General features: G+C 41.4%; 1 protein-coding gene across 1 annotated transcript in view; it reads right to left on the bottom strand.

Moving 5' to 3' along the window:
- Nucleotides 1-800: 800 nt before the first annotated feature.
- SPEF2 (sperm flagellar 2) overlaps nucleotides 801-14,022 on the bottom strand; it is a 151,332-nt gene continuing 138,110 nt past the window's right edge. Inside the window, exon 35 of the mRNA XM_019531951.1 lies at nucleotides 801-1,057. Coding sequence (XP_019387496.1) covers nucleotides 974-1,057 — 84 coding nt within the window. The 3' untranslated portion in view covers nucleotides 801-973. The remainder of the gene's footprint in view (nucleotides 1,058-14,022) is intronic.

Genomic DNA, 14,022 nt, shown 5'->3' with positions numbered 1-14,022 from the left:
ACCAGTTGAAAGAGGGTTAGACAAATTAATGGAGAATAGGACCCTTGTAAGCTGTAAAATAGATCAGTCAGGGATATATCCGCTAACATTCTTAAACCAATGATAGTTGATGCCATGGAGGGATGACAGGGGATGTATCACTCTAGATACTCTAGATGGGTCCTGTTAATGTGGTCTCCCTCCTGAGCATCTACAATTGCCATTGTCAGACCTAGATGGACCATTGTTGGGCTAGATGGACCATTGGTCTGACCAAATTCGGCACTAATGATTTTATGCACATTTAAGTAACAAGGGTTCATCATCTCAGCTAGTACCAATAAACTGTATTTTCAAATACACTTTGTATTCATCCATCAAGTTTAACTGAGAATTTATATTTATTTACATTATCAGTTTATTAACTAGCAATTGCAAAATATATTTTATATTATGTTAATAAATATCAGCATGTTTGTGTTATAATACTATAAATACTAACAAAAGTTATTATTTTGCATACAAAAATGGCATGTGCTATCCCCTCTACAGTGGACTCTACTGTCCCATGTATTAATATGCATTTTTCCCCTAAAAAGCATAATAATGGAAAATAAATGAAATAATTGCAATAGAAGTTGCCCAAAATCAATCAAACTTCTGTTAAAACTTTCCCCACACAGTTTAATCCTTTTGAGGAGTGTTTATACACTGGAAAACACAGTATTAAAAATTGCTATTGATTCAACTAAAAAATCAGCTCCACTTTATTTAGAAGTATTATCAAATATCTAAGTAGAAATAGGCAAAATTCTTAATCAAAAAAGTATTTATTAAAAGCACAGTATATATAGCATACGATACATTTAATTATTTTAGTGTTTTATCTTGCAACCCTCAAGTGAATAGTCCTTTCTATGTGAGTAAGATTTGAAGGACTGATTCTTACAAAAACCTTTGGAATATTTACTTAATAGTAAAAAACCCCTTTTATTCATATTTTAATATCTTTAGATGTTGTGGTCTCTCTATCTGTAGATTGCATTTGTTCAGCCCTTTGTAGAATCAGTTTAATATTCTATGGAAAAGAAAAGGAAAAGGCAGTTAGAAAAATGGGTCAGATAAGTTAGGTTACAATTTGATGCAACTTAAAACTGCTGTAAATTAATCAGTAATCATCCTTGCCTTTCCAGGAGCTTAAACTACAATGAAGGGACAGAAGGTTTATGAATATCACCTCCATTTTTATGGGGATTCATTCATATAATTCTCTCTTTCCATTTATTAAACTAAATACTAAATGATTTAAATTGAAGATACTGGCACTGTCACTAGAGCTCAATATAGGGCTCAGTGGAATATTTCATAAAAAGCAAGCACAAAAACTATTTATATAACATGTATAACGCCAGTACAATACAAAGTTCATAATACTGGGCATGTTTATATGTGCATTTGATCTGAGGTCAGTTTGCTTGCAAGTGAACTACTTGCGAGTAAACGCTCCTGGGCAGGCGTCTTACATGTGCAGGGACGTGGCAGCAGATTTGCTGCTCTTAGCATTTTTCTCTTCACTGCACTTTTGTCAGCACAGCTCAAAAAGACACTGTCATGGACAGCCAGAGGGACAGCATTCCATCTTCAGCTTCCTCTGTGCAAAAATAAAGTTTATCGCCTACCTATGGGGACTTTTTACCGTCTTGTCCCATCTATACCAGAGGCAGGCAACATTTTTTGGCTGGAGTGCTGAAAAAACCACAATGTCTATTTGGAAGGTGCAGGAGTGCCAACATGCGGAGCCCGGGGTAGCTGTTTGCAGACTCCTGTCTGCAGCTGGCCCACAGAGCCCAGTCTGTTTGCAGCAGGGCTTGCAGCCTCCCAGCTGTCTGTTGGGAGCAGCCTGGGCTCTGTGGCTGGCAGCAGCTGCTTAGAGCGTGGACTGGCAGCAGTGTGCCATGCTCGGCACGTGTGCCGGGGGTTGCTGACCCTTGATCTATACTTTTCCCAGAGCCCGACAAAGGGAATTTGATCCCAAAAGCTTGAAGGAAAGGACAATTTTCTTGTGATTTTTCAGTTGGTCTAATAAAAGGTATCATTTTGGAACCAAGAGTTCCCATTTTTTGTATAACTTTAACATGTCATTTGAGTTGAAAGGTATGACTCAGAACACACAACACCAATTTCTTGAGTAAGATTTCTTTTTAATAAATCAAATATCAGATTAAAACACTTTGAAGAAATGGAGAAAAGATAAGGAATAAGAAAAACTGTAACTATGTTTTGAGTAGTATATACCTACATCCAGACAGTATGAAATTATATTTTTGTGTCACACTTTGTACTTATAATTCATAGAATAACTTAATTAATCTTATTAGTCTGACACTTTTATCGAGTGATAAGACACAAAATATTTAATTTCCATAATATTAGTAGTTCTACCAAATGAACAGTTAATTAAAATATGTATTTTTGTTTAACTATAAACACAAGTAGCATTTTGTTGGTTTCATCATGAAAGTCAGTGATTACTTATTATGTTTTACTATCACCAGCGAAAATAAATGCAAAATATTTTCCAGATTATAGAATATAACCAAAGACTTGATAAAATAAATAAGATAATGTACAAATACTTCTTTCAGACCTACTTTATTTTGTCTAAATTTTTCAAGGTTGCCTTTACTTTTGTTAGGCAGACAATCACCCTGAACTTTGAAATTTCATTTACTTTGAAAAAAAGCAGCATTGAAAAGAATAAAGGAAAAGCAGTAAAAGGAAAAAGATTCAATTTATTGAAATTTTGTTTTAGAAGTTAGTGTTAACACATTAGGCTTAACTGGAAAAGTTCTTCAGATTTAGAGAGAGGCATCTTCAGTACATTGAGTCAGAAAAAGAAGCTTCATTTCCGGCTATATAAAAGCAAAATGTTAGCAAATGGAACCTTGAGCAAGTTCATTATCAGTACTTATCACCACCACATGAAGCAGATACTGGTATCAGTTAATTGTAGTCTCCTGACATGTTAGAATGTGCATTTCATTACTTGATTTTTTTACATTCCAATATATTGTGTATATAGATGTAAAAACCAAAATCAAAAAATGGCATTTATCTAAATGGAATAAATGCTATGCAGAGGGGCATGTCTGATGTGTTCAGCATGGGAAGTGGGAATTTTATATACTAGACAATACTGCACCACTACATCTTAAATAGCCTTGTAAAATAAGCAATAATAATAATAATAACTACTAAAAATTCCAGTTTTTTCAGGTCACTTAAATATTCTTCTTTCCTTTGAATATGTACAGATAAATTAATAATTACTATTATTATTAATTTTAAAATTATTATAATTATTATTATTATTATTTTATCTGTACATATACAAAGGAAAGCAAAACCTTTAAATGACTTGAAAAAAACTGGAGAAGTAATATTCTCCTAAGATTTACAGAAAGTAACTCCTTTAACATGTCCAATACACAAAATATTTTCCTTCAATTTCAGACGAACCTATTTCTTCATCTGGTTCTTTCATCTGAACAAATGTTTGCTTGATTAGAAATGCAAGAAACATACTATTAAGTCATGCTTATGTCCTTGATGAAGCAGATAACACACTGAGACCACATATAGGTAGCATTTTAAGAAAATGTACTTAAAGGCCCTTTTAGGCACCAAGTTAAATTTACCTTTCCTTGTCTACTGGAACATACAACATACCACATGAAAAAGGTTTCACAAGTTTCAGAAGTATCATATGAATTATCTAGGAGTAGACAGTGATTCAGCAATGCTCTTTCTGCCCTTAGTATTAGGTAATTTATTTAATAGGTGCTCTGGGCCCCGTTTGCAGTTCTTACCAAGTAAAAACTCTCCCTATGTATTGATGCAGTATACTCCTCCATTGTTAATTGTCAATTGTTAATTCTGTGACTCGGATGGAAAAATATACTGGAAAACTACCAAATGAGATAGTAATTATCATACTCTACATATTGTTCTCACTAACAATAAGCAAAGTATTGTACTGGAAATACTGAATATTCTAAACATTATGGAGGTAAAAAAAATTAAAAGGTTTATTGTTGACTGTTGAAGTTAAAGACTTAATTTTAGCTTCTTTCGTGATGCATTGAAAATGCATTCAGTGAAAATATCTGAATTTACTTAAATTAACACACACAGGCACACACAAATAAGAGTGTGTGTTTCAGACACATATGCATGTGTGCTTCCATGTGCATAATGATGAAAGACAGCCCTGAAGAATGATGTTTGCTGTTAAACCAGAAGTGTGTCAGCAGTGACAGAGAGAGATGGAAGTTTACCCCACAGTTCTATTGTGGACAGAAGAGACAAGGTAAAACAGAAAGTATAATCTTCACACCCTTATTGCTGAGGCTAATAAAAACAGCACCAGCAAAAGTGGTTGCTTTTGATGTCATCGCTGGTCCTTTAGTACTGGATTATAACAACAAATTCATTTAAAATAGATCAGCAAACTTCCCATCAGAGCCTGTTTACTTTTTGTTCAAAGGTGACACGGATAGATTTAGACTGATGATCATAAAGTGAAAGCTTTTCAATTCATGACCAAGAGAAACTACTTTATCTACACATAACCAAATACTTTTCAGCACCCTGTTATATCTCCCACTGTTTACGATAACAGTAGTAGAAACATTTTAACCTTAGAAACCACACCCAAGCTTTGCTATGCTTATCTTGCAAAAGATCTCAAAATAACAGCACTGTGGTTCAACATCATTTTTATAGAGATTTTTATATTCACTTAAGAATTTTTGGGAAAATCTTTCATATTAAAAGTACTATATTATTAATTTTGTTGTTTTGGAAAAGGAAAATTTCCCTAGCTAGCTCTTTGAACAGATTGTCAGCATAAACTGTGTTCCTGGAAGTGCATGCGTTTTTGATACTGAGGTCAGAATTCTATGGAAATAAATACTGGCCACTAAGGCTACAAGTATGTTTCTTGATGACTATGCAAACTTCATGCAAATGCTACTAGCTCTTCCCAATTAAATCAGAAAATGGAGATTATGGGCAGAGAACATGGCTTCATACTTTTAAGAGCAGTTACTGACTATATACTTGCTTTCTTTATGGGTGTAATTTTGTTTCTTTATCTACAGTCAGGACAGATGCCCACATTTAAGAGACTACTTAGCTGTAAACTGCTTGTAAAGGGAAAAGTTAAAGGATAATAGTCAAAGATAGATGGTCTGCATCAGTTCTGACTGCCAAAGCAAGAGATATATGCATTATCTTTAACTGCAAGATGAAGAGATAAATGTATTTAATTGAGCACTAGACTGCTTGACATATTTTTAATAGTAAAAGTTTTTCTTAGATATACTTTGGAAGCTGCTTTGGACTAGGGAATGAGTTCTAATGACCTGAGCTACTGTGCAGGTTGGCATACCAAATCTGATCTTCTGAGGCAGGGCTGTCCAACTGGTAGCCCATGGACTTAAGTTGCAGCCTCAGGGCTTCTACCTGGCTTCTGCTTTCCCTATTGCTCTAACTGCAGCAACAGCTGGAGTCTCCAGACTCCCTTCCCTCCGTTGGCTTTCACTGCCTGCACTTGCCCCAGGGGGCAGGCACTGCAGTATGTGCCATAGAACAGCTGGGGGAGCTGAGAGCAAGTCTGGGGCCACAAGGAAGTGCAGTGCAGCAGAGAGAGGCATGGCATAGTGATGAGGGTTGGAGAGGGCCAGTGTAGGTGGGCAGTGCAGCAGTGTTGGGAGGCATGAGTTGGTGGTGCAGCAGGATGGGGGTTATACATGTGACTTGCAGTCTGGGTAGCCTGTCTCTTGCCCTGGTGTGGACCTTGGACATACAACGCCCAATGGTGTGGCCAAAGGGGTGTTCTGTTTGGCTCCCCACTGCTTAGAACCTGGACAGCTCTCTTATTAGGTACATTTTGGAGATTATGTCCCCACACACTGATCCTATATGTCACAATGTAGGTGTCTTGTATATGTAAGTTTGGTTATATTTAGATAATAGTTAAGAACTCTTTTAACATGTATTAAATTCCAGACTTTAAGCTATGTATTGCAGCTTTTCTGAGAAATGAGTGAGGGCTAGTTTAGACTACTGGAGGTTAACTATTTGGTAAGATCAGAATCAGAAATTATACTGATTAGGGGTTTACTGTGCTTAAAATATGCTCAGCTCTATGATACCCCTGAACTACTATGTTTTGCCTCTTAATATTTATCTTTGCATGGATATTTCAACACTGGGGGAAAGATGGTCTCTTAGAAATAACATCTCATCAGTGATATGCGACAATTGGCAGGGCACAATTGTACATCTGCTGATGACTTAATTTGTAATACTTACGTATACTTTACATTTCTTTTGATAGAGAGCTGACAGTATTTGGTTTTTGGGTTTGTTTGTTTGTTTTAAATTATGGCTGCACATGATCCAAAAGTAGGACATCAACAAAGAGGCTTACATTTGTCAGGGAACCTTGATACTTTTTATTTTCCCTCAGTGAGAAAATTAGTCGAAATGCAGGTATGAGATGTGGGTCTTAAGCTGGTTCTAGGAGACCTTTGTAGCTCAGCTGCAAGATTTTAAGTAATCAGTAGAGCTCTCCCTGTCTCTCCATAATTCCATGTCCGGAGCTTCTACCTTATACCCACATAATTTATCAAATTCTAGAAATCATACAATCATGAATTTGAAGGGCCCTTAAGGGTCATGTGGTTCAACACCTGTAAGAAATGCCGGAATGCTATTCCTAAACTATTCCTATCAAATGCTTATCCAGTCCCCTCTTCAAAATGTCCAGGTTAAAAACAGATTGTGACGGTGAGATACCCTCACAGGCTCCCAAAGGGGAGGGAGTAGTCCTCACGGGCCCCAAGCAGCCCCACCCCCGCACTGGGGAAACTCACCTCTCGAGGCACAGCCAGAGCCAGAGCAGGAGCTGTGGCCACAGCTACAGCTGCATGAGCCAGCATTATGCCAGCTAATTAATCAGCTGTTCCCTATGTGGAGAAAAGCCGGACCAATCGCAGCAGCCGGAACAGCTGCCGTGGGAAGATTTAAAAGCCCTGCTGGGACCTGGGGGGAGGGGAGTGAGGGAGCGCACTGGCGCTGAGCATGCCAGGTGCGCTGAGGCTCTTGTGGGAGCAGGAGCAGTGCAGCCGGCATCCAGAGCAGGAGAGCTGAGCCCGGCTGAGAAGGGAGAAGGCAGTTCCAAATGCCTCTCCTCTCCAGCGATCTAATTTTTTTCTGGCAAGGAACAAAGTAGAGGCATGCCATCCAAAGGCAGCGAGGAGTACACCAACCTATGGAAGCCCAGCTCATCAGCATCCAAGGCGGAGATGCTAGCTGTCAGGACAGCCAGACTAGCTCACCAGGACCCATGCTGATGCTGGTCCCCCTGGCAAAAAAGGGTTGACTGAGCACGATCAAACCATGCAGGTGGCATCCATCTGGTTGGCAAGTGGATAGGGTGTAGGGGAGGCGGAGCCCCGCGGAACATCACGACCAGACAGTGCATACTACTGTCCCCGGGTTCCCCCCAGAAAGATCTCCACTGAACCCCTCCCTTTCATTCAATGACACCAAATCGTGGCAGGCGAGTTGAGGGGAGGGGCCCCGCACCAGACGGAAAGTACGTCACCCGACGCAAACCCTACCTAAGACACCTTTTATCACACAGATGTTGGGTTCATCCCTCAGTTTATTGTTCTGGGCTTTGACTATGCAACAGACATGAGACAGCCATTTAGCCATGCAATTTGAATAATTAACTTGAATTAGGCATTATTGCCCTGGCAAAAAGTGTTATCTCAGTACTTCATAGGTATTTAAACTGGGATCCCAGTCAAGAAAATCCTGAAAATTTATGTGGTTTTTGCTCAGGATGTTTCACCATTGATATGATAGCTTCAGTCAAGCAACTATAAGAGAAGCATAGAGAAAAATGAATACCCCTGTACATAGGGGTGTAGGTTGTAGCTGTGTTGGTTTAAGGATATAGGCAGACAAGGTTCTTTGGGTAAATCTGATATCTTTTATTAGACCAACTAAATAGTTGGAAATCTTTTTCTTAGCAAACTTTCAGGTTTAAAAACCTTTGTCAGGTTGAGGAAGTATCTGCAGTTGGTGTGTGCCCTTCCTGGATGGAATGAATAGTAAAGAAGCCAGAGGCTAGGTTGGTGTGCATGCAAGAAAGCCTGTCAGTGAAGATGTAAACTGAGGAGTCAATGGGTGAGAGACAGGCTGGGGGATGAATGTAGCAGGTAAATAGTGGAGAGGTACTTGGGGGTCAGATGTCAGGCAGGTTATAATGTGTTATAAATTCAATGAATATGTCATACTACATGGATACTGCATTCAATTAATATGCCTTAAATCCAATAAATCATAAAACTCCACTTCATCAACCTGCTGGATAAAAAAAAATTATAGACTAAATTTAGACATTGGATTTATGACACATTATAACTTGGGGGGAAAGGGAAGAGTGGGGAGGGGGGTTGTAGCCAGGCTGCTTGGCACGTCTTGGCATCCCCATCTCAGGGCAGGTGGTGTCAGAAGCCTCTCCTCCTCTTCCCTCTAGCCCGCGCTAGGGCTGGACACACTCTGCTGCTGCCTGCATGAATTGGAGCCAATGTGCTCTGGCCTGGTCAGGATGGGGACAGCTACGGCCCCTTTGGCAGGGCTGGGGGGGGCAGGGAGCCGAGGGTCAAGCGTGAGGGGCACTGGCAGTGCCAAGGGGCTGTGATTTGGGAGTGAAGGGCACTAGCAGGGATGGGGGGGAAATTGAGGGTTGGGAGTGAGGGACACCATCATAGCCCTGGGGATCAGGGTGCTGCAGTTTGGGAGTGAGGGGCACTGGCAAGGCTGGGGTCAGTGGATCAGGAGTGAGAGACAGCAGCAGGGCTAGGGTGGGGGCTGTGGCTTGGCAGTGAAAGGCAACAGCAGGGGCAGGGCATCAGCATGTTACTGCCCCCACCCCCACTGTCATATTCCCTCCACTCCTTGGCACATAACAGGTGTCCTCTTTTTAAACCTGGATATATGGTAACCCTACTTCTATACAGTCAACAGACAAGGCCTTTTTACAGTTCCAAAGGAACTGGGTGGCCTCCAAGATGATGGACATCATTCATTTATAATATCAAGGTATGAAGGCAACTGCAGTATATGGAAACAAAGAATCAAATGCCTGTCATCAACAATGGGTGAAACAGGGGTGTGTCTTAGCCCCATTCTCTTTAACATTTACTTTTCATTCTGCCTCTTCATGTATTCAAGGGCAGCAAAGATGGCATTTATCTTCAAACCAGACTAGAGGCCTGGAGGCTTGTTCAAGATCACAAGGTTTAGAGCAAAATTGAAAGTGCAAGAGCTGGTTCTCAGAGATTTCCTCTTTACGGATGACACAGCCTTGCATCGATGACACAGTTGCCCAGAGTGAATTTACCGTGTAAAATCTTTTTGGCAGATTTTCTGTCATGCATGAACTTTGGGCTAACAATTAATCTCAAGAAGACTATGATAATATACCAAGGTACAGAAGAACCAGTGTCTCACATGACTTGGCAGAATAAATCTCTTGGCATCTCTTGACAGCTTTTGCTACTTGGGTTCTACAATCAGCAAGAATCTTGACTTTCAGACTGAACTGATTCACAGAACTGGAAAAGCAACTAAGAATTTCAGGCTGTTACAGAAATGTGCATGGAATAACAACAATCTATCAACTAAGGTGAAGATGCAAATCTATGAGACTTGGGTGCTGTCGTCTCTGCTTCATGGTTCAGAAATGTGGACTACGTATGCTAGGTAGATCAGGAGGCTGAACAGCTTCCACATGAGATGCCTGTGCAAAATCCTGAAAATAAAGTGAGAAGACAAAATGCCAAACACAATTGATGGAGCAAGCAGGACTGACACATTTAGAAACCACCAGTAAGAAGAGAAGGTCATGATGGTTCAGCCATGTCAGGAGAATGGGTGGAGATCGTATCCCCAAGAATATTTTGTACAATGAGATTCCAGATGGCTCTAGAAAGTGGCATTGCCCTCTATGATGGTACCATGACGTACACAAATGATATGAAGCTGGGAGAAGTGCACAGAATCCCATTCAACCTGAAAGGAACATCTGGCACTGGGTGCAGCTCAGCATGAAGTGACTTTGATCCGGAGGATGGAAGCAAAGTGAGAAAGAAGAAAGCAGCATGCTGTAAACTGGGACTCCAATTCAGACAACACATAGTTTGTGAAACTTGCAACAAGCTGTGTCACTCAAATTGGGCTTGTCAGCCACAAGTGGATTCATCAGGCACCTGACTAGACCTTTTACACATACACCATGATACAGAGGATTGATGGTTGCCTACTGGGAGATCTGACATCTGTTTTTAGCCCCTATGCAGGAGACTCAAAACTTCCCTCGGCAATCTCTTCTACTATTCTATTAGTAACCTTACTTACCTTTGTCTGCATTGAACTTTCTGTTGTCTTGAACCCAGCCTTTGCAATTGATCACAACCTTTTGAAATCTCTTACTATCCCTCCCAGTTTCATGCCATCTGCAAACTTGATTAGGAAGCTCTCTGTTCTGCCATCCAGATAATTAATAAACATGTTAAGCACTACTGGATTTAGAACACACCCCTGTGGAACTCCATCTGAAATGTCCTGCTATTCTGACATTGATTCATTTATAATTACCTTTGACTGTGCTTATTAAGCCAATTACATACCCACCTAATAGCAATTTAATCTAGCCCACACTTCTCCAATTTATGTAGATTTACATCAAAAGGTCATCAGATGAACAGAAAAACCCTAGATTTGCATGTAGAAAGAAAGACTCTGTTCTTGCTCTTAATTGTCTCAGAATTCTTATTATTTCCATTTTCATTTCCATCTCAAGAATCAAAATGTTTATGGGCATAGTATAAATCATAATCTTTTCATTTGTTGCGCAGGACCAAAAAACATTGAAAGAGCAGGACTCTTAGAAGTCTTGAAAGAAGACTTTTCTTTCAGTAACTGACCCCCAAAAAGGTCAAATCTAACCCAGAGGGACAATAATCTTGTACCACCCATCATAAAATGCAAGACAAGGTCAAACCAAAAGCACTCCTGAGTCACTGAGAGCAGGTTTCAGATCTGAAAATGCACACGTGTCACAGTTCAATGCAACCCCATCCAGGGTGCTTGTGCTAATAACATTTTCACACACAATTGCCTTTTAAACCAGGTTTCTAATTCTTGCCTTGTTTCTTTTAGTTCTTCTTGTTCTTGTCTTCCTCTTGCAGCTCCCTTTAACAGCTCCTGCATCTTTATTTGTAGTGCTCTTAGCATTTTTGTTCTTTTCCCTGTGCATCTTTGGCCTTCCTTTCTGAAAAATTCTTCCATCTTCTTCTTCACCATCATCCAGCATTCTCTGGTACTCCCAAAATATTTCCACAGTGTTTGTCACACCTCATACTGTCTCGTGTAAGTTTGACACTTCTATTCATCCTGTAACAACTGCCCATTTAACTTCCACAGTCCCTTCTCTTTCATGGGGCTCTTCCCAGAAGTGATGCATATGGGTTACATGCGGGTGCGTGTGTACCCCCTGAATGTGGTGGTACACCCCCTAAAAAAAGATGCTGCCAGCCTGTGGGCAGTTACTGCTCACCACCCTGCCGCCAACACCACCGGCAGTGTGTGCGGCTGGTCTGCAATCGCTGCCACTGACACTGCTGGTGGCATCTTGAGGATGGTCACCGACCCCTGGTTGATGCTCCCCCCCTCTTCCTCCCCCCCTGCCAACACTGTCAGTGGCATTTTCAGGAGCTCCCCCACTTACTGCCACCACGCTCACGCTGTTGCTGTGCCCCCACAGCTGCCCGGGACATGCAACATTCATGGCTCTTCCCAAGACTCATTTCCACCTTCAGCATCCAGTGATCACTAAAAGCCATATGTATGGGGTTTTTTTCTTTATCCTTATTTCTTTTGATACAAGCACAAAGTCAATTCTTGATTTTTTTCTTTCCATTGGGGTCTGTTTTAGTGGAAACGATCTCCTCTGCCCACACATCTCCTAGCGACTCTTCTTTTATTATATTTGTTAACAGTCTGGATGAGCTGTTTAAATCTCTGTTTCCTCCTTCCCCAGTTCTGTCACACGCTTCAGTTATACAATTGAAATCTCCCACTATTATGCACGGTCTCCCTCTGACCACATAAACCACTAGCTTTCTACACAATGCAGTCCTTTCCTCCCTCTCAGGTGGTGCACATACATGGAAAATTCCAATTCTGTTCCCCCGACTGATAGTATCATTCGTTGCAATCTGCCACTCATGACTTCTTCTTCTTGCTATGCTCTCAGTTCTGGGTTCTTGAATAATATTGCTACCTCTGCTGCTTTGTTCTTATTTATCCCTCACCACCAGGATGGTCCCAGCTCCACCTTTTCTCAAAGTATGTATAATCCCTCTCCCCTGGTATACCACATTTTTGTAGGCAGATTATGTCTGCCCTTACTTGGCTCAACAGTGGTTCAATCTGTTCCCATCTTTTCCTTGTTAAGATACCTCTGACGTTAAGCAAAACTATTGTCAATGCCATTTATGTTTGTTTTAAAATGAGTGCGCCTATCCCTTTAAGGTTCATTTGTGCTACTGGTTGCGGGGGTCAACTCCTCCCCCTTCCTCACTCACATTCCTGTAGCCTTTGAAGCTGCCAGATCGCTTTTGCACTTAGGAAGGCTTGCATATTCCTGCCTTCCTACCTCTTTCTGACTTCAGGTCTCCGTTCTAGGTTGGAACCCAGCAGTGTTAGCAGCAGGAAACTGCTCTCTGGCGCTTCCTCTGATTCACCTCCCTCAGTATCACGTTTCCTTTTCCTGGTCTTCCGCCCCTGCATTTTCTTTCTTTTCCTGGCTTGTCTCTCTGGTTCTTTCTCTTGCTCCATCTCCAATTCTGTTATCTGTAAGGTGTCATATTTCTTCCCCACCCCTACCTCCATGTCCGAGCTGTTTGCTGTTTCTGCTTTCCCTTCCATTTTGTCTCCTATCTCATCCTGCACTGCCTCAATCACAGACATTTTGCCTCCTTCCTTCTCTGTTTCACCTTCCTGCAGGGCTTCTTCAACCATGTCTACATCAGTGGTCCCAAACTCTCCTCTCCTCTGCTCTTTTGCTCTGGGTTTTGCTGTTCCTCAGCCAGTCTGATCATACTTGCAAAGGTTTGGGACACCTATGATACAAGTGTCTCTCTCCCTTACAAATAGTGCATTTTAGAGACCCTTGGCACTCTGCTGCTGTATGCCCCATCCCCTCACATCTGTAGCACATTGTGAGGGGGCAGGGTGTGGACAGGTGCATGACCTTTCTGCATTTGCTGCATTGCTTTGGTTGGCTGTGGTACATTATAAAACCACAGTGCATCCCAATTTGGATCACTGCTGGGAGGTGTAGCACGCCACCTGGGCTCCACTCATCTGCTTGTAACACTACTTGTGCCCTCCAAGACCCCACCCAGGTACCATATTTGTCCCTTACTTTCTCTACCAACATGGCCCTTTCGACCTACTTTTCCATCCATCTTTATATGTCTTCTACCTTTAGTAAATCCATGTACATTTGAACTCTTGACTACCCCTGCTATGAACATTATGCCTCTTAATTCCTCTTTCCTATGTTTCTCTGCATATGCAGTGTTCATCAGTGGCAGGTCCTGTCAGACCAACCTGGTGGCCTTCTATGATTAGATGCAGGGGTAGCAGTGGACATAGTCTTCCTGAACTTCCAGAAGGCTTTTGACACTGCCTTTCACCCCGTTCTCATTAAGAAACTGGGAGACTGTGGTGTCAACGCCCACACAGTCAATTGGGTCGCCAACTGGCTGGAGGGCCGCACCCAGAGGGTGGTAGTGGATGGGTCCTTCTTATCCTGGAAGGACGTGGGCAGTGGGGTTCCGCAGGGCTCAGTCCTCGGGCCCGCACTTTTCAACATTTTCATCAGTGATTTGG

This window comes from Crocodylus porosus, unplaced genomic scaffold (genome assembly GCF_001723895.1).
Source record: "Crocodylus porosus isolate Cpor-Errol unplaced genomic scaffold, CroPor_comp1, whole genome shotgun sequence".
Taxonomy (NCBI): Eukaryota; Metazoa; Chordata; order Crocodylia; family Crocodylidae; genus Crocodylus; species Crocodylus porosus.
The sequence above is the reverse complement of the archived record's forward strand: the minus strand, read 5'-3'. Positions and strand labels throughout refer to the sequence as shown.